At 42.4% G+C, this 27,246-nt stretch overlaps 1 protein-coding gene across 8 annotated transcripts in view; it reads left to right on the forward strand.

Annotated features, from left to right (window-relative positions):
* The first annotated feature begins 303 nt into the window (after positions 1 to 303).
* Positions 304 to 27,246, forward strand: part of LOC118283607 (mitogen-activated protein kinase kinase kinase kinase 3) — a 42,751-nt gene continuing 15,808 nt past the window's right edge. For 4 of the 8 annotated variants that reach the window (XM_035605797.2, XM_035605798.2, XM_035605803.2 and 1 more), the window contains exons 1-15: positions 304 to 553; positions 14,544 to 14,601; positions 15,294 to 15,384; positions 15,577 to 15,641; positions 15,786 to 15,841; positions 16,392 to 16,439; positions 16,943 to 16,985; positions 17,236 to 17,308; positions 17,873 to 18,004; positions 18,601 to 18,663; positions 18,773 to 18,854; positions 19,256 to 19,372; positions 21,987 to 22,065; positions 22,203 to 22,261; positions 24,942 to 25,004. In XM_035605797.2, the coding sequence (XP_035461690.1) occupies positions 455 to 553; positions 14,544 to 14,601; positions 15,294 to 15,384; positions 15,577 to 15,641; positions 15,786 to 15,841; positions 16,392 to 16,439; positions 16,943 to 16,985; positions 17,236 to 17,308; positions 17,873 to 18,004; positions 18,601 to 18,663; positions 18,773 to 18,854; positions 19,256 to 19,372; positions 21,987 to 22,065; positions 22,203 to 22,261; positions 24,942 to 25,004 (1,128 nt within the window). In that variant the 5' untranslated portion in view covers positions 304 to 454. The remainder of the gene's footprint in view (positions 554 to 14,543; positions 14,602 to 15,293; positions 15,385 to 15,576; positions 15,642 to 15,785; positions 15,842 to 16,391; positions 16,440 to 16,942; positions 16,986 to 17,235; positions 17,309 to 17,872; positions 18,005 to 18,600; positions 18,664 to 18,772; positions 18,855 to 19,255; positions 19,373 to 21,986; positions 22,066 to 22,202; positions 22,262 to 24,941; positions 25,005 to 27,246) is intronic. The other 4 variants (XM_035605799.2, XM_035605801.2, XM_035605804.2 and 1 more) reach the window with 3 other exon arrangements.

The raw sequence follows: 27,246 nt of genomic DNA on the forward strand, positions 1-27,246 counted from the left end.
CCCTGTGCAGACTCGGGATACTGTATGGCGCCTGTAGTGCTGGAAAAGAAACCACTATGGGTTTGAAAAGTATAATTTTTCATCTCTGACCTGCACCAACAAATATTTATCTGATTAATTTGATATTATTATTATTATTATTATTATTAATAATAATAATAATAATAATAATAATAATCATCATCATTATGTTCTGTTCATGTTTATTGTACTTTTACAAATGGCCACAATCCCCAAAAGAATTCAGCAGCTCCCATCACCTCGCTCCATCTCCCCCCGTCGGCCAGACGGACGGCCATTGCGCATGCTCAATGCGCGGCGGACGCCATGTTGGAGATACAGTGGAGTCGGGCTGGGATTTTTGTCTGACGCCGTATGTTTTTCTTGAAAAACACATCTCGCCCTCTTGCATTGTCGGGCCCCCACGTTTGACCGCGCGCGACCTGCCGCGGACATGATGAACTCCAGCGTCGACCTGTCGCGGCGGAATCCGCAGGAGGACTTCGAGCTCATCCAGCGGATAGGAAGCGGCACCTACGGAGATGTGTACAAGGTAAAACTGCGGTGAGGGGAGAGCGGCAGCCACGGGGGTTCCATTGTCGGACACAGTGTTTTTCTTGTTTTTTTTTTGTATTCTAGTTGTGTGTGTGTTTTATTTGTAGCCCATCGAGGGTTGAGATGTGAGTAGAAAACTTCCGCCAGCCGCTTCCTCCTGAAATGTAGCGTTTTTTCCTTCTCGTGTTGCGTGTTGACGTTTCCCCCTAATGGAAGTATGTAAACCTGCTATTCACGCACCACAGTTGGTTCCATCGTCGGACGCAAACAAGAGCAAGGGCTGGTCGTCGCTGCTCTTATTGTTCGTGGAATTGCCGTCACATTTATTGTGGACATATCTCATGAAGTTATTCCAGTAGTCACATTGATTAATGAATGACAAATGTGTCTCCTGATGCTAGACAACCCCAGCTAACGCTAGCGCTGAGTGCAAGTCGCCAGTCGTTGCTCGGGCGTTTGAACGTCACGTTAAATCTGTTTGTTGTTTTGTTTTGTTTTTGCTGTCGAGGAGAAACGTGAGCAGTTATAAAGAAATGGCGAAATGCTTTTGGTCGTCGCCGTAAAACCACTGTGGCGAAAAAAAAAGAAGCCGCCGCTCAGCACTGACAGAGAGGACGGAAGGGCGGTCGACGCTCGTCCGATAATAGACGCTTAGCCGTTAGCCGTCAGCCGTCCGACAACGGACGCAGTGACTAACCCCGATAGCATCGGGAAGCTAACGAGGCTCGGCACGATTTTGACAACATCACGCAGTGATTCGCGTCCCCGCACGGACACGCACGAGTGACGCGGGTGGCAGGTTTTTTTTTTATCGACAATCCTATTCAACGCAGAAGCTGCTGTGGTGCGTTCCCGTTCAAAGAGTCTCCGGTTCCGCCCGTGACAGAGACTTGACAGCTGCCTGGAGACCCAGTTCGGGGGCTAAAGGCGCAAAGGGGCTAACGGCAGCCGCAACCAGCCGCAACCAGCCGTGTGTCAACTGCTGCTGTGGCTCACAACCACGTCTCATCATTCATAAGCGCTATGAGCACTTATCAAGGAACCGAGATGCAAATTTTATGTGTAGACTTGTGTTATTTGTGTTCTTTTCTTGGTCCCACACTTCACCAAGGGCCCCGCGGCTGGAAGCCTCCAGACAGGGAGGCAGCTCCTGCGCTGCACAGCCCGACTCCATCACGGTCACATGGGGGGGGGGCGATATCGATATCAGCGATCGATACCGATACATCGGCCGATATATTCAAATTATTATGTCTTAAATCTGTCAAGGATTCCTGAGTTGCTGATATCGAATGCTCACGACAAAGACACGTAATTGAGGCGTGACATTTTTTAGTTTAACCATGAGCTTTATCTTTAATAACGAATATATTTTTAAAAAAAAATATACGACCAAATACGTAGAACTCACAACAAAGCACTTATTTTACATAAAAAGTAAACATATATTCTAGAGCTGCAACAGTTAATTGATTAGTAGTCGATTACTAAATTAATCACCAACTGTTTTGTAGTTTTTATGGGGGGGGTCAAAATCCAAATGTCAAAATTCTCTGATTTCAGCTTCTTAAATGTATATATTTTCTGATTTCTTTGTTCCTCTATGACAGTTAACTAAATATCTTTGGTGTGTGGACAAAACAAAACATCATTTTGGGATTTGGGAAACACGATTTAAATTTTTTATGACATTTTATGGACCAAACGACTAATCGAGAAAATAATCGACAGATTAATCGATTATGAAAATAATCGTTAGTTGCAGCCCTAATAAATCTACATTGAAAGGCTCAAATCAGTTGGCCGATAATATCGGTCGGGCTCTAAACATATCGGCCGATACCGGTATGTCTGTGAACGGCTGATATCGGCCGATATTATTGGTAAACCGATATTATCGGCCAGCCGATATATATCTGTCGGGCTCTAGTTTATATGTGTGTCATGTAAAAACTTAAACTGTGAAGTAAATGCTGCAGGACTAAACAATGGCCATCGTGCAGGATGTGGGTTACTATAAATCCACAGTAGAGTGTATCAGACATTAGTCCCACTGTTATATACTATTTTAGCACCATGTTGTGTTAATAATTCTATAAAGTAAGGCCGCAACTAATGATTGTTTCATAATCGATTAATCTGTCGTCTTATTTTCTCGGCTAAAATGTCACATGAAATTGTGAAAATTTTTCCACACGCCGAAGATATTTAGATCACTGTTATATAGAGGGGCAAATAAAATATTCACGTTTATTAAGCTGAAATCAGAGAATTTTGACTTGAACCAATTAATCGATTATTAAAATAGTCGGAGATTAATTTAGAAGTCGATCAGTAATCAATTAACTGTTGCAGCTCTACCATGAAGCGTGTTAAGTGTAAAAGAAGCACACTAACCAGACTGATGCCGCATCACCCCGGCATCAGTCTGGTTATGCGAGTTAAACGTCCTCACTCACTCTCCTTCCTTCTTCCCCTTCCTCTGAAGTTGTTTGTGCAGCCGTCACTCTGTTGTGGAATTTATTTTGCCTGTTATGTGAGTGTGAGAAAGAGAGAGAGGCTTTTGGCACAGTGGAGGATCCATTAAATGCTTAAATGGGACTAGATGATGCTTGGTTAACCTCCAGACTCTGTCGTGTAATTACAGGGATATAAACGCATCCTAAAGAGCAGAGATGTGACTGATTTTCGAGTTCCATCAGTACCCCCCCCCCGCGCGTTATGTCATTATTTCTTTCATTTTATTTGTCCTGTTTTCCAGTTTGCATGGCTCCGTGCTGCGGCTAATCTCGTTTGTTTCTAATTTAAGTTCGGTATATTCTCGCCCGGTCGCAGACTAGATGTGTCTGACGTAATCTCCTCAACGGGTCAGCGGTGCCAGAGCTAACTCGCCCGCTAGGTCCGTCGTCACAGTGTGCGGCTAATTAATGTGTGCTCACAAAAAACAGTTATCGAGGATAAAGAGTCACGCTAACTATTGTAATTTATTTTGCTTATAGCACGTGTACCCCCCTTTATACCGGCTGATGAAATTATTCTTCTGGTTCATTCAAATAACAGCAGAAGTTTTGCTGGAGGACACTTCGGGTGGGCGTCGAACCTGAAACCTCAGGATTAAAGGATGTACTCCTGAGCACCGGGGGGAAACTTTGTAAACCTCGATGATGCCTATATTTGGTTCTACCGCTGTGTTAAAATCTGTGGCTTGGACAGGAATGTTCGAGCAGGAAACAAAGTGTGAACTCTGCGAGCTTGTTTTCTCCTCTGTTTGTAGCCCCTGCCTCTCTGTCTGTGTGTGTGTGTGTGTGTGTGTGTGTGTGTGTGTGTGTGTGTGTGCGTGTGCGTGAGGTAGAAACTGAAGGAGGACGATTGGCCGCTGGTGTGACAGGCCTCCCGATCACAAGATCACCGGTTTGATTTCCTCCAAAGTGGGCGTTTGTAGTGCTGAACGTAATATCTTTGATTATTTATGTTTTTGTTACACAAATTGGTCCATTTTTTTTTATATTGCCAAAACATTTAATTAATTTCCTTCAGGAATGTATTCTGAGCGGGGAGTAAAATACCGTAGCAGCATTCAGGTCATTCAGTAACACCAAAACTCACCATTTAAAGTCAGACTAATGAAATTCCCCAGCGGCTCCTCGAGGCGGGGTTGACGCCACAGGTGGTCCAGAGGAAGAAAAAAAAAATTGAGAATGATTGAGAATTTAGGGCTGAGCGATATATAATTTTTTTCATATTGTATTGATTTATTATTGTAATAATATAGACCTGCAACAGTTAATCGATTAGTAACCAATTATTAAATGAACAGCAACTACACATGTTCACATATGATTCAATACTTCCTAAACACAAATCATTAGCTCTGTGTTGATATCGGGAGGAAAGCCATCCTACTTGTCTTCCACCGGACGTGACGAAACCGAGTGATTTCCCAATTTTTAAAGACTGCAATTCCTGTTACACGGAATGACGGCGAACTGCACACACACACACACGCTTGTGTTTACCCATCTGACTTATGTCTGTGTGTGTGATGCTTCAAACCAAACAGACTGGAGAGGGGAAATATCAGGCGCTCGACGAGCCCATAACTTTTTTTTTTTTTTTTTGAAAAAGGCCCCGGCTCGCCCTCTTAATGGCAACGATACGATTTGTATTGATTTTTTACTTTCTGTCGGCGGAGTGGAGACGCGGCAACAGCCTTTCTCTCGCAGTCCCACTTTGTCACTGATGCTGCTTTTCATAAGAGCTTCGATAAATGCCGGTATCGTCTTCATTTGTTCGCCATGAAAACCTTCTCCGGGGATCCACCCATCGTACCGCATTAAAGGCCTCTGTGAGATTCTTGCGCCGCCTCGCCATAGTCATTCTAGTGATTTCTTTGCCGCCAGAATTCTTGCCCCCAGAAATGTTTCCCATGCCCCTTGGCTACAACACGAGCCTAGAGCACGATCGATCCCCCCCCCAGCTCAACAGTTTCTGTTTTCAGGAAATTATGCTCCAGTTTTCCCTCCAAACATGTTAATATTTCTTTGCAAATATCTGAGTTTTTCTGCTGAGGATGCAGGAAAGGTTTTTCTCTCCCATGAAGGTCACGGTTGTTCAGGTGTGGCTGCTGCACAGTGGAACAGAGGCCCCCCCCCCCCACTCCGTTGTCGGACAAAACTCCCTGTCGCAGTCAAACGGGGGTTTTGATTTTTCTTACTGCCAGCAGTTCCCTCGGAGAGTTTTCCTGGTCTTCCAGAACCTCGACTTGACCTCTGAAACAACTACTGTACCTGCTCTGCTGTCGCCCTATAGCCTTTCTTTTACTTTTGCTGCTGATTGTCGCGTTTTAGTATCTATAAAGAAAAACGACTTCTTTCTTGTGCTCCTTTCCTTTTTCGCTCCTTGAACAGTTCATCCTCTACTCTCTTAAGAATTCACAGTAACAGAAATCTCAGCCCAAACTCTCGCATGCCTCTCTGTGTGTACCAGTACACAAGCCCTGCTGTATCCTGTGCTGGTTTGCTTTTGTCAAGGTGACAGTGCTCAAAGCTTCGGATCGAGGCGGCGGCGGAGGACGACGTCCTCGTCGGCCCCTCGCTGGGGATAGGTTCGTGACAAATCAATATCAGTGGCCGTGGGTGTGTGTGTGTGTGTGTGTCCTCTTGAAACACTGCAGGCATCTGGTGTATTTTTGGACCTTACGTCAGGGGCAAGCAATGCTACCTTTCCCCTCTGTGACTCTACACAGTTTACCAGTGTTCAAGCACAAAGAGGCATATGTGCCAGAGCGGACATGGCTGTTTGTGGTATGTAATTGACATGATGAGTATTTATTGTAATAATTTTCCTATTTAAAGCGTCTTGAACTGCATACAATCTTTAGAGAGGATGGTACACTGATTGGCATGGATTTGATTTTGATAGATGGATGGACGGATGTATAGATAGATGTTTCCCCATCTGGGAAATTCCGGTGTTACAGCAGCAAGGCATCAAGTGCACAGCAGCACATCATACAAGTATATTTAAAAAAAAAAAGAATACAAATAAAAGAACCGCAAAACTACGCAACTGTAAGGAATTAAAAATGTAAAGAATGTACATATTAGTGCAGCTATTGGCTACCAATAATGTGCATAACAAAATTGTTACAGGAAAGTTCCGGTATTTGTCCCGACTGCTCTTTGTCCGACAGAGGAGATTGCCCACATCCCTTCATAAAAACAATGATGAAAACCTTTGTCACCAGTCCCTGCTTGGAGGCATATTAAGTAGCTTTAAATAAAAATCTATTTTAAGACTGATATTGTTAACAGTAAAAGATTTGGTGACGGTAACTATTTCCTCTCCGGTGAGACCTCTCTCTCTGTGTGTTTGTGTGTTTGTGTGTGTGTGTGTGTGTGTGTGTGTGTGTGTGTGTGTGTGTGTGTGTGTGTGTGTGTGTGTGTGTGTGTGTGTGTGTGTGTGTGTGTGTGTGTGTGTGTGTGTGTGTGTGTGTGTGTGTGTGTGTGTGTGTGTGTGTGTGTGTGTGTGTGGCGCACAGCTGGGCAGCCATGATCCAGGAATGCAGGGATCCTCACTTCCTCCTTGTGTGTGTGTGTTCATGCCCTATTGTTTCCCACATGCTCCAGAAGAGGAAGACGACAGAGCAAAGAGCTGCGACGTGTGTGTATATATATATATATGTGTGTATATATATATATACACACACACACACACACACACACACACACACACACACACACACACACACACACACACACACACACACAACCAGATGATTGTGTAGACACACACGCGGACAGATGGCTGCGGAGTCGCAGTTAAAGCCACCGGCCCAGAATCATCCTGTCTTTTTTCTCTGTTTTTTTTTACGCTGTTCCTCCAGTTGTTTGCTCGCGGATGAGGTTAATAGTATTCACAAAGGGCTCTGGAGCAAAGATCCCGAGATCCTCAGTCTTTGGCCTCGGATCAAGACGAGCGGAACATTTTTTAGTCCCCATCCTGGCACTGGGGTCTCTGTTTCGACCAAGTACAATTAGTGTACTGTGCAGGGGATTTGACCGCGAGCCATTGGTGCGGTGACATAATGATAACTTGCCCGGTTACACAGTTTGTTGGTGACACAGTGTACTAGTGGCATGGGGCGAAACCAGACGTACCAGTAAGAAATAACCTTGTGAAATCACTGTGCTTTCTTTAGGTTTAGTATCACAATAGAATACTAAGCTTTAACACCCGTCCTTTTAGAAAGTGCAGGACAGATTCTGAATTTCTCTCTTAAATGCATCAGATACATTTGCAGCCTAATTTGAAATGTATCCCCTTATCTCCGGTTCGGATCACTTACAGTAATGTAATTTTAATTATGTAAACAAATGACTAAGGCAAGTGTGGTTGGCATTGTTCCGAGCCAGGGTGTGACCAGCTATTTAAAGAAACACTTGAACCGCCGCGTTAATAAAGTTTATTGCAACATCCTGTCGCTCGAATTCGCTCCTCTTATTGAATACTGAACGATGCGACGTATGCGAGGAGGATACAATGTTGCTTTGGAAAATGTCTGCGGCTGTGCAGACGGCGGACGGCATGTCTCTTATCTTGCGCGGTGGCTCAACACAAAAGATAAAATGGTGTGACAGGTGAAGACGTCTGTGGGCCTTCCCCCGCAGACGCAGACCCACATATTTACAGCAGCGACTTGTTGCTTTTGACCTGTTAAGGCTGCTGCTCAGCAAGTTTAACTCTTCTGAATCACACGGGCTGCCAGCATCAGTCACCAGGGTCTGATTCCACCGAATGCTGCCACACTTAAACTGGGACAGCTTTTCTTTTTTTTTTAAACATTTAGCTGTTCAGCTGTTTTCCTCCCGGGGCAATATGTGTTTTGTAATAGCTGAGCTTTGGAGCGGTTTTAAGACGGAGATCTCTGTCGAAAATAGCTCGAGAGTTGTGCCATCGCCATTTTGGAAAAAAACACCACTATTGAATCACGATCATTGTCACTCAATTGCTCAAACAACTTCCAAGTATGGTTTTTTTTTTTTGGGCTGCACGCTGCGATAATCCCTCGCTTCCCAGGTCGGAACGATTAGATGACAATGTTAAAGAAGAGGTGTTTGCTGTCTTTGATTTGGAGAAACAGACCTGGGCACTGTAGTGTGTGTGTGTGTGTGTGTGTGTGTGTGTGTGTGTGTGTGTGTGTGTGTGTGTGTGTGTGTGTTCGTGTGTTCAGTGGGTTGTGAATGGTGCAGGTGGGTTAGCCAAGAGAAACTGTGACAAAAAGTGATTCGTATTAAGCTTGGTGTCAAAGTATTTTTTGGTCGTGTTTGTGCTTTCTTTGTATAAGGAGATATTTGCGATTGCATTTCTTGGTCATGAAGATTTTGTTTTTCTGTCAATGGTCAGGGCAGCGTGGTTTTTGACTGGAAAGTCACCTGTCGGAAATCTCTCGGAAACATCTCATCAAAACAAGTGAATTAACCAGCTACTGTTGTGGTTATCGCCCCCGGGGCCGGGCCTAGGCATTAGGGCTATCGGTCACTGCATAATTTACAGTCCATTCCGTGGGGGTGGGGGTGGGGGTGGGCGGGGGGGTCTTTTAATGATTTGGCAACAATAATATTGCGGGTGCAACAAGGCTTTGTCACATAGACAATACCAAGACTGTAAAAGGCCAATAGCACGTTATCTTTGTTGGATTGAAAGTGCCGGCATACTCCCTTGTCTTTTTGTGGATGTCATTTTTATATTTTCATAGACGGGGAGCCACACCCAAAAATTGTAATTCTCAGACCAGGACCAGTCGCCGATTCCGACAGATGAACTGTAAATGGGAATACAACCAGTCTAGACTAAAAATGGGAGTCGCCGAAACACTAACGTGAGCAGTAATCCCCGTTCAAGCCTGAGACCGGATAACTTAATTCATGTGTTTCAACAAGAGTGTTAGTCAAAACAATTTAACAGACCGTTTTTAATGGTGCCAAGTATACAATATTTCTTTTCTTCTTTTTCCTTGGGGGGGTGACAATAAACATTAATTCTCATAAGGGTAATTCCTGTACTACTAAGTATTACATGCTATTAAACTGTCCAAAATTCAGCATGATTCATGATGATTTTAATAGTGGATTAGATCTCCTGTCTCCACAAACATACCCGCAATAGGAGACAGGACTGCGTTTACTTGAATATGGAGTAATGGAGCAAACCAAACACAGTCTGGTTAGAATTATATAAATGTGTTTTAATTATACTGAGTGGTAGAATAGAATAAAAAAAAAATATGCTGACTATACTTTGTTTAATTTATCTGTTGCACAGTAGCTACTTACTGGAGGTCAGCCACCACTGACACACTCCCAGAGATTGATCCACCGACTCTTGGACCGAGGGATAATGTGTGTGTGAACTGTACATTATTATATTATTTGAAATTATATAGTTATGTTTACAATGATATATTGAAGGGGACGGCTCTCTTGCCCCAGATAATATATAACAAAATATACCCACTTGTTAAAATGTGCCTTATTTCAACAAAGACTCCCATATATATATACGTATATTTTTTAAATGAAATCATTAAGGACAACAATTTAAAAACATCTATACATTAAGCCTTGATGTTATCTGGAGGTGCCTGCCGATTCACATCACCAGTAGATAAGCACTGGGACATGAACCACGTGACCTGAGGTGACTCGTCTCGGCTACGAGGACCCACAACACACCAACATGACCTCTGACCTCGTGTGAGTTAGACCACCAGTCAAGTGGCCTGCCGGGAGTTGAGCCTCGCCAGACTATTGTCACATGGGATTAACTGTAAATAGCACAAGAGTGTCGGAGCCGTAGTGACAAAAAACATTCATTCCATTGAGATAAAATGGAAAGCACAGTCAGCAGACAACCTTCAAATTTAATCAAATTGTGCACTGATTTTTTAGTGCATATTTATTACATTTTTTATTGTATTTTTTGAACAGTTTATGTCCAGCTCAAGCTGAGTAGGATGATTAGCGTGATGAGCTGCTACTGCTGAGGTCGCTCTTGTGTGTTTTCAATGGTCAGAGAGAGGAGAGGGTGAAATGCCACACCAGTCCTCCACTGAGCTGACCATATGCTGAGTATATGACACCCACCCACACACACACACACACAACAGAGGTGTTAATATTGGATGTGAGCAAAGTTTCTCCATTAAGCCACAGCTGATCTGCCAGTGCTGATGAGTGCATTTCTTAATTCATTGGTCCCTTTTTTTTTTTTTTAAGTTAATTCTCATCATGTGAAATTTCACAAGTAGGCCAAGTAAGAGTATCGCAGAGGGTATAAAATACTTTTCAGCGTGGGTGGATTTTTGAGACGACCGGCCCCTTGGCACGGACGCATATGGCCATGTTCTTACTACACAACTTTTAAAGTCTTGTGATGGGGAGTCTCCAGGAGGAACCCCCCCACGACTACGCGTAGTCATGCGCTCTGATTGGCTGTCGTAGTTGCTGATTGGGAGGGAAATGCAGAAAATCTGGGGCTTCTGTCGGCAACTTCCAATTGCAGGGGAGTGGAAAATGGGTCTGAAAAAGGCCTTCCCGAGTCTGCTACACAGCAGGTGACTGACCCACAGACTGAAGGAGACAGAAAATGTTGTATGCTGTCATTTCATTTTGTGTCTCTTTGTACTTGGTTTGCATCTCTTGTTACCACAAACACTCTGCATTTCTTTGCAGTTGTTTTGTATCTCTCTGTACTTGGTTTGCATCTTTTTGTGGTTGTTTTGTGTCCCGTCGTGGTGGTTGTTTTGTATCTATGTCGTGGTGGTTGTTTTGTATCTCTGTTGTGGTTGTTTTGTTTCTCTGTCGTGGTTGTTTTGTATCTCTGTCGTGGTTGTTTTGTATCTCTGTCGTGGTTGTTTTGTATCTCTGTCGTGGTTGTTTTGTACCTCTGTCGTGATTGTTTTGTATCTCTGTCTCGGTTGTTTTGTATCTCTGTCTCGGTTGTTTTGTATCTCTGTCGTGGTTGTTTTGTATCTCTGTCTCGGTTGTTTTGTATCTCTGTCTCGGTTGTTTTGTATCTCTGTCTCGGTTGTTTTGTATCTCTGTCGTGGTTGTTTTGTATCTCTGTCGTGGTTGTTTTGTATCTCTGTCTCGGTTGTTTTGTATCTCTGTCTCGGTTGTTTTGTATCTCTGTCTCGGTTGTTTTGTATCTCTGTCGTGGTTGTTTTGTATCTCTGTTGTGGTTGTTTTGTATCTCTGTCGTGGTTGTTTTGTACCTCTGTTGTGGTTGTTTTGTATCTCTGTCGTGGTTGTTTTGTGTCTCGTTGTGGATGTTTTGTATCTCTGTTGGTTTGTATCACCTTGTAGTCATTTGATTAACTTCCCAAAAATGAACTAACACCTAGAGAGGCTCTGGACCAAGGGCCCCCTTACCCCTCGGGCCCCTTGGGCCTGAACCCTGAAGACCTTTTCAGTTGATCCATCCGTGCTGTCAAACACCAGAGTTTGGAATTCATATTTTCTCATGTTGACACTGTTATTTATGTCTTCAGATGAGTCAATCGCTTACTGAATAATTTTGACTTTGTCGCTCTTGTCCCTGTGTGTCACCATCACCGGGCACCCAGTCATAATGACCCAGGCTGTGTTAATGTTCTGGCGATGACCTTAGTCATTCATCTACTTGACCTTTTAGTTGTTAGGTTTGGAGTTCTCACCCAGAATTAATTAGAATGAAGGGGGGGAGAAACATTTGCTTTTTTTTTCTGAACCATTACAATGTAGCTAAGACACATCTTTCTATCAAGTGGTTTCTTTGTTTGATAAATTGGTGGATAATTATTTGTTTAGTCCTTTCATCAGCAAATGGATTTTTCTCAACTGTCAGGCAATGATGGATTGCCTTCGACCTGCCATTGCTGCGGCTTTTTCAACATCGCACTTGGGATTTCACTCATTCATTCATTCAGTCCATGAAGCACTCAAGAAGAACTCAGGATTTGATGGACCGAAAGCATTTTATGAATCTCACTGGACCTTGGTGAGTTTGATTGAGCGTCAGACGTTTGTCAAAACGTAACAGAAAAGCATGCGTTTTTTGTTTTCTTTGGTGACTGCTGCTGGTCCAACCTGCACCCACTTGGCTGCACCAGATGGCCTGCGTCAGTCAGTCAGTCACAACAACCAGTCGGTCGGGTCGGGTCGGGCTGTGTGTTGTTCCCGGTGGCACTGAGCTCTATATGAGTCATCTCTGCTCCGTCTGCTGACTGAAGACACACTGTCCCTGCTCCTCTCGTAGTCGTCTCGTCTCTTTTCTCTTTGCTCCTCTTTGTCTCTCCTCCCTCCCACCACAGCTTTGTTTTGGAGTGGGTCGGCCTCCTCCTCGTCGTTCCTCCTCTGCCTCGGCTCTTCTTCACTCGAGTTTCCTCTCGAACCGAGAACACCGCTCTTCTCTTCTTCTTCGACAAAACGAAAAAATCTGCTTTCCCCGTGTGTAATAGTGTGTAATATGACTAATGTTTAACATTAGTAGAGTTACTTTGCATCTGGCCGTCCTTGAGTCCTCAGTTCCATGTTGTCCCCTCGTTGCTGTCGTGTTTCTGCGGTGCACGTGTGTGGGCACTTTTCCACCAATCTTGTTTTCGAAGACGAGTTTCTCTCTCTCTCTCTCGCAGCTGCAATTGTGATCACTGCTTTTGCTGATTAGGCAGTTCAGTAAGCACATTCATCCATCGGAAACTTGGAAAACGGAAATTTACTCTGTTGTACGTCAAAACTTCTCATTTTTATGAGTTTTTTTTGAAGTATTTTTCTGGAATTCATAAATTTAGGCTAACTTCTATATATTAAATTAATATAAGTAGTTTAGTCTCATCAGTATAAAATATGAAAATGGAAACACTTCACATTAATATGAAGGCCTTCATTTTGGGTTATGAAAATCTATATATGTTTTAATATGAAGGTAGAGAAAAAAGAATAAAAGAAAATGAAAATTACCCCCTAATGACAGAGAATTGATGGACGAACAGACCAATTGAAAGTTCATGGTTTTCCTGAACAACATTGGGGGGTAAATATGCTGACGTGGCTGCAGCCGGCATCAGGGTAGATGGGGGAGTGTTTTTTCTTTTCCGTTGCTCCGCCGAGACTAGAAAGAGTGAAAACATCAAATTTAAAAAGTATCGCAAGAGAAGTTGTGTTGGAGACGTGACACCTGACTCCCAGCCAAAGTGTTAATGGTACTGAAGCTCCTGTGTTGGATCTCATGTTGACATTCCTGGTTTTATCAGTTCACTTAAAACACTTTTCCCTCGCCCTATCTCTCTCTCTCTCTCTCTCTCTCTCTCTCTCTCTCTCTCTCTCTCTCTCTCTCTCTCTCTCTCTCGCGCTCATTTTCTCACACCTACTGATGCAATGTCACACAGTCGTACTACTCGGCATCGCAGTGGTGAGCATTTCATGTCGCCTCTGAAATGTTTTATTCATGTACATTTCTTATAGAATTCCTCACCCGCCCCCAGCGAGCACTCCTGCTGCTGCTGCTGCTGCTAATTGTAAACACAGCCCCTGTATTTATAGACGAATCATCCTCTGTAGCATTGTGCAAAAACACTTTTCAACAAATGTCAGCTTTTCAGGAATACAGGGGGGGAAACACACCCTGTTTTAATTTCCTGCTTTCCTCTGTCACCCTGCCTTATCTGAGCTTATGTTGTTTTCAGCAGTCAAATATGAGGATATTTAAATTCATAACACACAGCGCAGACCTCGGCACAGACCGCCGTCAAGGCGGAGCAATCTTCTAGAAAATGCTTTTTCCTACTTCCTGGTTCCAGAGTTGGATCTGGATCCCTCCCAACATGTAATCACCTGTTACCATGCCCGCGACCTATATTTGATTAAATATTCATGCATGCTTTTTGAATAATCCTCATGAACAAACAAAGAAACAGACAAACCATAAAACCTCCTTGGCGGATGTAAAAACAGAGAGAGAGAGAGAGACAGTAGAAGCAGCAGTGTAAGATTTGCTTTAGAGTGGAAGTGTTGTAAGACTGTGTTGTGTATGTAATTCAAATTAATAATACAGTTTTGCATCCGGACCAAAACTGTAAAACTGGAACTTATGGAATTTATTTTTTTCTGATACAGATATTCTGCATTTAATGGCAACAGAAATGCATTAGGGGAGATGAGAGAAAGGATTAGGGATTTTGTGTTTCTGACGAATGGATTAGCGGGTTATTGTACAACAGTTTGAAAAATGGGATCCCCCGGCCATTCAGGAATGTCTTTATAAATGTCTGCACTTGTCTCCATCATCGCGGTGTGAAGAGATACTGCAGGGCAGCTGCAGTTGGGGGAGGGGGGGGGGGGTGTTGCCAGGTAAACAGATTTACTGTGAATATATGCGTTATGCCTCCACGTGTCTGATTGACACTGAGACGGTGCGTGTCACTCGCTCACCTCCTCCCCCCTCCCCTTCAGGCTCGTAATGTCAACACAGGAGAGCTGGCTGCTATCAAAGTCATCAAACTAGAACCGGGTGAGTTATCTCCTCTTTTTCTTTATCTCTTGATTATTTTTGATGTGGTTTCTTCTCAGTCACTTTGCCAGCCTTTGTTTTTTTCCTCCCAGCTGTCCTCTCGCCATCTTTTTTTTTGGTTTCCCTTTCAGTCACTTTCCTTCATCAACCTCTTTTCCACACTCATCAGCTGTTCCCTCACCCTCTCACCCGACACTAATAGATCCTTTGCCTTCTGTCGCCGTCTCCCTCCACATGCATTGTTTTCCTCTTCCCTCCCTTCTCGTACTTTCCATCTTCTGTTCCTCCGCTAAAGAAAGGAAAACAAACAAACAAACAAAAAACTTGAGAAGTTACAGGAAGTGTGGAAATTTATTAGTACACTGCTGCTAAATAATTATGGTCTTTCATAACTTTAAAAAAGGAAAATATGTTGGAATGCTGCTCCCCATCATTTAGCCTGACACACACACACACACACACACACGCACACGCACACAAACACATGCGCGCTATGTAAATGATAATAACCATATCTAGCATTTAGATACCAGATTGTCAGTAGAACAAAATTGTATATATTGTGTGTGTGTGTGTGTGTGTGTGTGTGTGTGTGTGTGTGTGTGTGTGTGTGTGTGCGTGTGTGTGCGTGTGTGCGTGTGCGTGTGCGTGCGTGTACGTGTGTATATATAAACAACATTTTTTCATTCCAGGTGAGGACTTTGCTGTCGTCCAGCAGGAGATCATAATGATGAAGGACTGTAAACACTCCAACATTGTTGCCTATTTTGGCAGTTATCTCCGGTAAGTTTGTGTGTTTTAGATGTACAATATTTAGTCATGGTTATTATCAAAGTGCATGTTGTTGACATTAAAGTGTGTCATTTCACTGTGGTTTACATATGCGTTTGACATAAGCTTGTGTACGTTAGAAAATAAAAGGTGTGTGATGGAAAATACGTTTTGTGAGATGTTGTTTTGTGTGTTTGTATACAGGAGAGATAAGTTATGGATCAGTATGGAGTACTGTGGAGGAGGTTCTCTGCAGGACATCTATCACGGTAAGAGTTATACAATACACACACACACACACACATCTTGATAGTAACAGTGTTGTTTTAAGTTTTTACCGCTTTTTCACTCTTATTAATATTTTTGTGCATCTCCTGTCCTCCTCTCTCTGTGTCCCCGCTTCACTCCTCCAGTCACCGGTCCGTTGTCGGAGTCACAAATAGCCTACATGTCACGTGAGACCCTGCAGGTAGCGTATGGAGTGTATTTATATCACCTTGGGTAAATCTTTTATCAGGGGATGGGGAATAAACATGGAGGCATATTTTTTTTCGTTGAGTGGTCCTCGGCTTAGCTGCAACTGCTTCACTTTCTCTCTCTGTAAAATGATGAGAGGAGACATCAAAATCATGAATGACTATGAGACTTGCTATGAATTAACAAAATCTGTAAACTTGGTCCAAAGATCAAATGCATTTTAAAATTGAATAAGTATCCATTAAAATTGAAACAAATTTGAAGTAAAAAAATATATATATTGAGACAAAATGGGAACAAGTCCCCACAGCTGCATATAGTTATAGATAAATTATTTATCACTGACATGGATAATATGTCTGTGCTGCAAACTGAAACAGCAAAAATTTGAGTTTCCTGATTATGGTAAAAAAAAACAAAAAAGCATTTCATTTAAAAAAAAAAAAAACATTTTAAAATTGAGGTATTGTTGTGTATTGTTGTATTTTGATGATATGAAAAATAATACAAAAACATGAGTCGCTGTGTGATTCTGTCTTCAGGGTTTGTACTACCTACACAATAAAGGCAAGATGCACAGAGACATCAAGGTGAGTTTGGAGAAAACTGTATGGACAATGCACGTAACAGACACATACCAACTTTGTATTATAGACTCTATATTTTTTATTTTAATTCCTGTTGGCTGTATATCATGTATCGGACAAAATGTTGAGGACTTTTTCTTTTTACAGTGTAGTCAAGTCAACAGCAACCACAGAAAGAATTCAGTCTCAAGTTTGAGTGTGGATTTATTATGTTTAAATATGATCAATCAAACTGCAGTACGAGCCCATACACATTTAGTGCTGTGAAAAACAATTGATCTGAAAAAAAAAGAAAGAAATTATTTAAGGGGTTCAACCCGTCTGATGGTGTGTTAGTGGCAGGGAATTGATTATTGATTTTCAGCTGCAGGCCACATTGATTGATGACAGAACCACTTTGCGACACAATTGCACCACTGAATGTGCTTCTCATGTTAATCCGAAATAAGTTGAAGTGTGATTTTTCTGGTGTTGTCCTGACTCATGGCGTGTTTGCCCCCTGACAGGGAGCCAACATCCTCCTGACAGACAACGGCTACGTTAAACTAGGTGAGAGGAACATGCAAAGCCCCTGCGATTTCCTTCTGCTTCAAAAGACTGAATCTGAATGGCCTCATTTACTCACTCGGTTTCCCTCGGTCTCTCCGCTGTTCTCCCCCCTTTGTGTGATCATTTGTGTTCGATTTATTTCTCCCTCTTCATTCTGTCTCTCCTTTCCAAATCACTCACTCCTTTCCCCTCCATTATTGTCAATTTCATTCTTCTCTGTTCTATTCTCCCCCCCTTTTCATTCTCCCAGCTGACTTTGGTGTATCGGCCCAGATCACGGCAACTCTAGCCAAGAGGAAGTCATTCATTGGAACTCCTTATTGGTGAGTTGTGCTTGTTTTTCTCTGTAAGCTCCCTTCAAATAAAAAAAGTGGAGAAGCATTCAGGTAAAGTAAATGTATGAAAGTCTTATCGATCAGCTGGGGAAAGTGCGAGAAGTTGATAAATTGTCTAATGTCAGGCAGTTTAATGGAATTTGTCTCAGGAAGATACCAGAATTTTTTCGTCTAACATGTTTCAGGCATTAGTTGATTGATTTAACGCATTTATTGTTTCTTTAATGCAGCTGTAGAGTAAACCCGACTATTTGCCTCTTTGCAAAAACCTTAATAAGCCAGGAATGAAAAGTATTTTTTTTTACACAAGCAGGGTCACGGAGAAGTCATAGAGTTGTACATGTTGGTCATGGTGGGAACTCTCTGTGCTGCTGCAGGGAAATACTTGCAAACCCCCCCCCCCAAAAAAACAAACAAATTGTGCTCTTGTGTGTAGCTATTTAATTAACCTGATTTAGTACTTTGTGAAAATGGGCACACATTCTACTGCCACCCTTTCCCTCCCGTGGTTTCATTGCGGCGCCCTCCTCTTCCTTCTGTCTCCCTCTGCAGGATGGCTCCGGAGGTCGCAGCGGTGGAGAGGAAAGGCGGCTACAACCAGCTGTGTGATATCTGGGCCGTGGGCATCACTGCAATAGAGTTGGCGGAACTGCAACCACCGATGTTTGACCTGCATCCCATGAGGTAAGAGTGTGTCTGTGTGTGTATATGGAAAATCCAATTGTTATCATAGCAGAAACTCTCGACCTGGTTTTGTAGCACGGATGTTTAATCCGTCTGATCTAATCAGTCACATTAAGAGCGTCTCGATAAATCAGTAATGTCTTTATTTTCACATTCGCTCTTCCCTCTTGACAGGGCAGAAATGTTTCTCTCTAAAATGTTGGGGTCCTCAGTTCAAGGAACCTGGATGAGACGACATATACACTTTCTTTCTGTTGATTCCATTTCAAATCAATAGAAAGATATTGATACTGTGATCAATGTCACAGTATGAGAGTTTGGATTTGTTTCAAGAAACTTACCAGTGATTCTAATCATTCGGATGACATGGTGCCTTTTGATATTTTAGGTTAACGGTGATTTAAATTGGCCACTACCACGTCTCCTGATGACTCTGTAGGCCACAGAACTACCAATATGCACCACACAAAATACAACCTTTCCAACATATGTTTGTAAAAGTACAGTGTAATATAACTACATGATGCAAAAGGCTCTTTCCCCTCTATTTAACAATACACCAATGTAAACTCTCGTCTTTCTCTCTTTCCCCACAGGGCTCTGTTCTTAATGACCAAGAGTAATTTCCAGCCTCCTAAGTTGAAAGATAAACTCAAGTGGTAAGAGGCCCCGCTGTCACACATTTGCTCTCTTTTTTCTGTACAAAGGCCTGAAAGTTTAACTCTTTCACTAATTTCTCTTGTCTTCCGCTCAACTCTGGACAAACAGGACAAATAACTTCCACCATTTTGTCAAACTCGCCCTGACCAAGAACCCAAAGAAGAGGCCCACAGCTGAGAAACTCCTGCAGGTCAGCAGATACAACAAAAACAACATAACAACAACATAGACACACATACACAAGCAGATTTGGACGCTCCTTCCTTCTAAGTAGTGCTGCATATATAGGGATACTAACCATTTCCAGATTAGTGTACTATGCTATTGTTTATTTATATTTTTTGATGTGTATGAACTCTTAACAGTTCACAACTCCTCATAAAAAATGCAAAAAAATATCAGGTGTGAGCTTCTGGTGATGAAATTATAATTTTAGCTATGACAAATAATTGAGCTGGATCAACCAGACACACCAAACATCCGTCACATCTTCTCAAAGTTTGAATGTGTAATATTTGGGGGGGTTATTCAAGTGTTAGTCATCATCGCTCACTGGTGATTTTAATGCTCCTTCTCCTGTCGGGGTCCCAGCACCCTTTTGTGTCCCAGCCCCTCAGCAGGACGCTGGCGATCGAGCTGCTGGACAAGTCCAACAACCCCGACCACAGCACCTTCAACGACTTTGACGACGACGACCCTGAGCCTGAGGTAACATTTGACCTTCTTTTGAGGTTCTGCTTTCAAAACAACCCCAAAAAAACAGAATTACCATCAGAGAAATGATTATGTTATGTTTTTTGCTGGATCTTGCTTCTTTCTCCCTTCCCACCAATCGCGTGTCCTTCTGTGTCCTCGTTTGTTTTTTCTTTCATTGAATTTCTCTGCCATCCGCTGCCACTCTCACTGTCACTCTCCTCAGCCGCAGCCCCTCTGTTCCTCGGCACACGTGACTCATCTTTCTGCTCTTTGTCCTTCCTCTTCCCCCTCTTTCCTCTTCTTTAACCCATTTTCTTCTCTTTGTCTCTCATTTCACTCTTCTTGGCTCCTCTTCTTCCTCCTTTCTCCTCGCTTCCTCCTTGTAGCACTTCTCTTTTCTCCTCTCTTCCTTTCTCCCTCTCCCTCTCCCTTTTTCTCTCCTCTCTTCTTGTCTCCATCCCCCATCCTCGACCTCCTCCTCAGTTTAAGTACAGGGGTCATTACCTACCCATAAGCCCCGGCGCTCGACGCGCACCCCGTTTTGCGGCCCGTAGGAAGGTACCAGCGTTGGCTGCGGTGTCTGCAGTGATTTCATTCTAACCATAGCGTTGACTGTTTTGTTTTGTTTTGTTTTTTTGACGTGGAGTGGGACCACAGAGCTGAATGAATAGAAAGTAGCCGAGCGTCTACTGGTGTCGTCATGGAAACTGACATTGGCATGTTCGGGTTCAGACTGGTGATGGATTGCCATGGCGATTGCATAGTTAGTTCAACATGGCCAGGGAGCACTCACGTTTAAGGTCCATGTCTTTCTGTTGACATCAGCAGTGTAATCACACTACCACAATTATAGATTAATCAATTAACAGCGATGGAGCTTAATCAATTAATACCTGCAATGATTAGTTAACTGACGTGTCAATTAATCTGCAGCTACTTTGGTAAATAACACAATCTTTTTATTCACGATGTATTGCTTTTCTTTGTCACATGATAATAAACTGAGTCTTTGAACTGTTGGTCAGACAAAACAAGACATTTCAAGACGTCACCTCGGTCTGTTAGTTAGTTGATTCAGTTTTTAAACACATCTTTACTCTTTAAAGGTTAAAGGTCATGAGGTTGATGGATATTGATCAGATTTTGTTAAATCAATTTAAAAGTCTTAAAAACAGTTCCTGTGCATGAAGAAAACTAGATGGATATGATTTAAGAAGAACCCCAAACCTACTGCTATTGATTTTATAATTACTGTCTATAATAGAGTTTTACTAGTATTTATCTAAATAATCTATGATCAATATTAATACTTCAACTTTACACTTTACAATACATAGTAAAAAACTACTTTGGTCCCTTTCCATGACGGCATTGTTTAGATTCTTTGGCAGCCACATTGGCTTTACCTCAGCAGATCAATAAGTATAAATTCATTCTAGTTCTGTGGCAGCAGCTGGGTGATACGGACGTGTCGAGGTTCATAAAGATGGTTTTCCAACGTGTGACAACATCCTTCTCCTGAGAATAAAGCATCTAAGCCACATAGAGGTCAAACTGTACTCGCGAACAAACGGTGCTTACACTGCGGTTTCGTTTCTGTCCACAAGAATGTGGCTTCTGAATTTAAAAACAAACAACCCAGGCCTCATCCTTTCTTTTAAGGACCTTGAGGAAAATATTGGAAATCGATGATACAGTGAGACTCGACGAGCCGTCCGGGCGGTTTAAAATAGTTTTGGTTTTATGTCAGCCGGCTCTGTTTTAAAGATCAAAACCTCGTCTCTCTACATTTGGCAGTTTGGAAAACACAGGATACAGGAAGCGTTCTGGAAAGGGTGTGTGATAACTCAAAATATGCCTGTGATGGAAGCCATCTTCATCTACCTTCGACATTACAGTTACTAACCATGAGATGTGTGTTATGAGACAAGAGGTGGTTTTAAAGCTGTTGGTTGCCCTCAGCTGCAGATCTGGCTTTTATAGTTTTTTTGTGCAGTCTTGGTTTGGTTTTATTCCCGGTCGCTCTACAAGCATGGTTTGAAGTTGCTGTGTTTTGAGTCGACGTCTTGAGATTAAGTATTAAAGATATGATGGGATTGATTTATCAACATATGCCGTATCTCTTTGAAGCATACTGTGGTTTGATTTGTGAATGACCAGGTTTAACGTCTGAAAAAACCTCATACTGAACCAAAAGTTTTATTCCGAAAAGAAATAAAACAAACATTCGACTCCTAAATTGACTCCTGTATTAAAATATATATGAATCAAAGTCTGAGAATAACCTCTCTAATGTAAAAAGGATGTCAGGAGCTCATGAGGGACAACAACATAGTGAAACGTTGTTGCCGGGAAAGGTTTGTGTTTTCCGTTGACTCCTGTTGCTAGGTTTGTTTTTTTAATGTTATTGTTGTGTGGTTGCAGAGTGCGGCTGGCTGTTTTGCTGTGTCATCAACTCCCACCCACAGGAAATAGCAGTGGGATTAACCTTTTTTTAAACCTATTGTAATCTCAAGTACAGTGCACACGACTACACTGTATATTCTCGGATCAGCCACTTGACTGTGTGTGTGTGTGTGTGTGTGTGTGTGTTTGTGTGCGTCTGTCTCTTTGTCTTTCCTCATAGTCTCCGGTCTCTGTTCCTCATCGTATTCGCTCCACCAGCAGGAGCACGAGGGAAGGGAAGACCCTGTCTGAGATTAACTGTGAGTGTATACACCCACGGTTGACACAAACACATTCAAATCTTGTTAACCCACTAGACGTGACCCACACTCTTCTGTACAATCATACGTCGTGTCCCCCTTTTCCATCTTCACCTCCGGTGTTTTCTCTCTCGCAGTCGGTCAGGTGAAGTTTGATCCTCCGCTGCGAAAGGAGACGGAGCCGCACCACGAGCCGGTGAGTTATTATCTATGGCGTATATATATTTCTTTATGTGTGTGTGTGTGTGTGTGTGTGTTTGTTTGTGTGTCTGTGAGTGAGATTATGTGGTGGTATATTTGTGTGGTTGTCACTTCACCACTACCAGCATGGCCGATCCTCACCCTAATCACAGGAAGCACCCCCGACCGATTCCATGTTGTCGTCAGTCCGTGTCAAACCGAACACGAAGCCCATCCACACAGTTCAGTGTCAGTAGGGACGTCCCGATCGTTTCCCCTTCAGGTCAGCCGTAGGCTACTGACCAAGTGTAGCCGATTGCCTTAATGTATGTTTATGTAATGTACAGTATGTTATGTGCCATACGTAGTTTTCTTCGCAGCGTCTGGCCTCGCCGACGGTTTCTACATCCATACTTTAGTACTTTAGTCTAGTTTTAAATGGAGTTTTTTTTAAACTAAAAAGATCTCCGTCCATACAATCGCACTAATGCACCTGAGAAAAACTTATCACATGACCTCTTAGGGACACTGGGCATGTGCGAGGAAGCAGATTCTCTATTTTCTGTCAGTTGCTCAGTTACAGAAAATACTGCGAATGGCAATGTTGAAAAGTAAGAGCAGGGATTTCTTATGTCTGACCGACGACGAGGTGGAACTCTTACCAAAAGTAGGCATTAGCAACGCTTTGCCTTCACCCCTGGTGTTCGAGTCGTGACTGATGAGAACCGATCAGGCAGCGAAAGCGAGTTTCCAAACGTCTCCGTTTCCGCTCGTCCAGACTTCTCCAATTATAGACACACGATAACTCTGGAGTGCTGTGGACGGCAGAAGTGATTTAAAACTAAAACACATTAATGTGGATGTAGTCATAGATGCCCAAGAAGGAGCTCAGAGTAGAACCGCTGCCCCTTTTTTTCATTTAAAGGAAATAATCTGGAATCTGATGAGGAATCTGAAAGAACCCCGTCTGTGTCCTTGCATGTTGCAGACGCCGATTCAGACCTATAATATGCCGGAGGGATAATATGAACCACCTGGCCTGTGAACTGTGAAGCACGGCAAATCATATTTTTCTTGCCATAATGACACCTTACCCTCAGGCATGGATGGACACGTATCTTACAGGATCCACTCGCTGAGGTCTACAGAAGATAGATCACTTTTTTGTGTGTGAAAGTTGTTCATTTATACAAGCTGGATTTGCAGAAGAAATTTGATAGGAGCTAATTCTGCTATTCCCCATGAGTTCTATATAAAATAATGAAATGAAAAGAATGTGTTTGCACGTGGACGGGTGGGATGGTGCAGCGTTCATGCACAATCACGGTGTCTTGTTAAAATCCTCCGCTCCCTCACTCTTTTCCCGCACTTTTATTTGCACTTGCACACTTTTACCACAAACTCTCTCCTCTGAAGTCCTCTGAAAAAAACAAAACAATCCATCCTTAATCGAGTCAAACCCTGATTCCATTCTTACCTACAGTATGTCCCTCCATCTATTTAATGTCAAGAAACAGTCACCTTTTTGACATCCAGCGACGTTCCTCCCCTTGTCCTTCAGTCTCCCCGACAGTAACACAATAACGTGTGGTCTCTCTCTCTCTCCGTCTCGCTGACTAGTGTGGTTTTAGGCTCTTTAAGATAAATCCATTCAAGATGGCGGTGCGAGGTGGAGCATTTTTAAAATCAATAAATCATAACATGACGATAAAGCTGCTTTCAGAAGTCATGCACTGAAGTAAATTTCCCTGGAAGCCAACCCAGACGCCACAGAAATGTTCCGGAAATGTTCCTGTTGGTGTGAACCCGTCTGACAATATCCTGCTGCGTTTGTCATATGTGGACACGGAAAACAAAAAAAATTGGGTCTTGACATTTTCCAGGAAGTACATGTCTGAAAAAAACAGCTTAGCAGGTTACACTCACCAAAGCACAATCTGTCAATTATTTTCTCGATTAATCAATTAATTGTTTGGTCCATAAAGAAAAGTGTGTTTCACAAACCCCCACAGACAATGTTTTCTTTTGTTCATGAACCAAAGATATTCCGTTTACTGTCACTGAGGAGCAAAGAAACCAGAAAATAATCATCTTTGAAGAAGCTGAAATTAGATCAATTTGACTTTTTTTCCCCCCCACAAAAACTACTTCATCGATTATCAAAACAGTTGGCGAAATTAATTTAGTAGTTGATTAGTAATTGATTAATCGATTAATTGTTGCAGCTGTAATCCAAAGCAACACCAGGAAATATGGTTAAATGTTATATGGTTTTTGGTCTAATTCACGGAAACACTATCGAGCATAGAACCGTCATATTTTCTCATACAGCTCCTGTTGTTATATATATATATATATTTATGTATTTTATTAATGTCTCTCCCCAGTTTTGCTGATTTCTACCCCCCCCCCCCTCCCACTGGTTATTTCCGTAGATCCATCCACACCTTGATTAATCTTATCTCCCATCCATCCTCCTCTCTTCAGATTAATATTCCAGTAGCTACTGTACCTCCTCTTCCTCCTCCTCTGTCTTGCTGATCCATCGACTCCGTAGCCCATTTTGGCCTTAATCCGCATTTTTCACCCCGTCACCCTCACTCCTTGCAACTGTGTCCACTCCTCCCCCCGTTCCCCTCCATCAGTCCAGGTTAATATATTAACTGAGGTCTCTCTCGCTCTGTCTTGCTCACCAGTGTGATTCTGAGCCCTATCTGGACTGTGTTGAGGAGCTCTACTATACCGCGAGATCTAATCTGGTAGTACTCTTTCTATCCGTCTCTCTCTCTCTCTCTTTTGGCCTCTCCCTCTGTCCACCTACTCTTTTTTTTCCTTTTCTCTAACCTTTTGTTTTCTTTTTACCTCCATCTGTCCGTACATGTTTCTGAAGGACAAAATTCTTGTCCTTCTCTTGGCTCTCTTGCTTTCCGAGCCCATGCTCTCTCTTTTTTTTTTTCATTTTCCACAGTGCTGATTTGCTTTGGCTGCTCGATGTCCAACGTGTACTTTTGTTCCTTCTCACATTTGTTCCATCTCTTCTTCTTCTGGCCACGTCCATCTGTTACTGTTCATTTTGTTCTTCTTCTTCCAGACTTTGTTTTTTTGGGGGGGTGGGTCTCACTAACTGGTGTTGTTGGTGTTGTTGTCATGTTGACAAAAGTCTTTAGTGATGTTGTTGTTGTTATTGATTTGTTATGTTTTCAGATGCACATACAACGAACACAAACGTCACAGTCAATCAAATCAAAATTGTAAATCTTGTGGAGTTCTTTGTTAATGGGGATTTTATGTGAAACAGACTAACATGCAAACACAGAATAAGGTCAGAGGTCAGGGACACTCAGGGAGGATACGTGTGTTTGAACACAGACAGACTTACTCACAAAAGTTTATATTATTTCACACTTATAAACACCTTTTTTAGTTTTTGCTGTATTTGTACTTAATATTTGTTTGATGTATCTCTTCATGTTTCTCTCTACAGACTGTGTGTGTCTCTTCCTCACACTACTGCTTACATGTTCTCTAACCTCTTGCGTCCTGTAGTTGACCAGAGCAGTGAGGCCTTACGTGTGGGTGTGTGTGTGTGTGTGTGTGTGTGTGGCTGTATGATGTTTGTGTTTCTCTGTTCTTTTGCAGTATGTGCGTTTCCCTCTGCATGCTTGTTGCATTACGTTCCTTATTCTAAAAAACAATGTGTTTTTTTCCTTTGTGACACAAATGCTGCGTTCACATTGTGGCCATAGGTGTTGAAACTGTTTTTCTTTTTAAATTCTCCTGGTGCGAAAGGTGCTGCAGGAACTTAAATCGTTATATTACATATTCAACAAGCTTTTCTTTTATGTGACCAGGTTTAGAAAGACTTTTCTGCAACCCCGTTTTTCAGATTGTCTAAAACAGTCGGTCAGGTTGTGCCTTGGGGGGGTCTCAAAATATGCACAAGGGGGCTTCCAACAAACAGCCATTTTCCAGTCATAGCTTAGCAACGGCAGCCAGGCACAGCAGGCCTGTCAAACTCTGGATTCCTCCACATGTCGGAGCGATGCTAATGGGGCAAGAGATAAGTCCGTAACGAGTGTGTTTATCCACTTGTAACGTAAGCTGCAGACTAACTCCCTCGCCGCCTGCTGTAGTAGCGTAGAGTTACTGCAGAGTGAACAAGCACATTATTGAATAACTTCAGTAGGTCACGCTCGTTTTTAGGGTTATTATGTATATAAAAGTTCAAATAAAACAATAAAAGCTCTGTTCATGACTAGAGCATCCGCCATGTAGGATTCCCCCTTTAGATTTTAGTGTAGCTTAATTAGCTTGCGAGCTACAGCGGATAAAATCTGATGTCATCGCTGTTGTTTTTAAAGCTGAATTTTTTTTGTATTTGATGGTTTTCCTTTTTTATAAAAACTAAATATTCTTTGGGCCCTAAGGGGAAACCTTTTCTTTGAAGCTTTTGATGACATGTACACCAGTAGATTTAAATCCAGGTTTAAAAGTCATTTTTATTTATTATTATACCAAATCTATAAATGTCAACCTGCTCCTCTTTATTCTCCAATGATTTTAAATACTTTACTCCTTTTGAGTCCACATCTTTATTTATCAAAACTCTACGACAAGCCACAATCTTATGATTATTAACACATTTGTTTCGGCCACAATGTGAATTGCAGTCAATGAAACACAATGTGAACTACTGTACATATACAGTTAGCCATATGCTCACTGTATACAGCTGTGCTCGTCTGTGGGTATGAACTATAAATTGGATGTTTTATAAGGGACGGTATTAATTATTCCAATCTGTGGCTGCTACAGCAGCAAGCCACCGCAGTAATTTGGCCAATTGAACCGGGTTTCAATGACGGTCAACGTGTCGATGTAGTCGATTGAGGCACGAGGGCCAAAAAGCTTCAGCGCTCTGTGGCGGCAGACAGATCACATACTTAGCTTCCCTTTTTTAAATGAGCCGGCGATTAGAAATGTTATGTTACTGTTGTAACG

Source organism: Scophthalmus maximus, chromosome 10 (genome assembly GCF_022379125.1).
Source record: "Scophthalmus maximus strain ysfricsl-2021 chromosome 10, ASM2237912v1, whole genome shotgun sequence".
Classification (NCBI taxonomy): Eukaryota; Metazoa; Chordata; class Actinopteri; order Pleuronectiformes; family Scophthalmidae; genus Scophthalmus; species Scophthalmus maximus.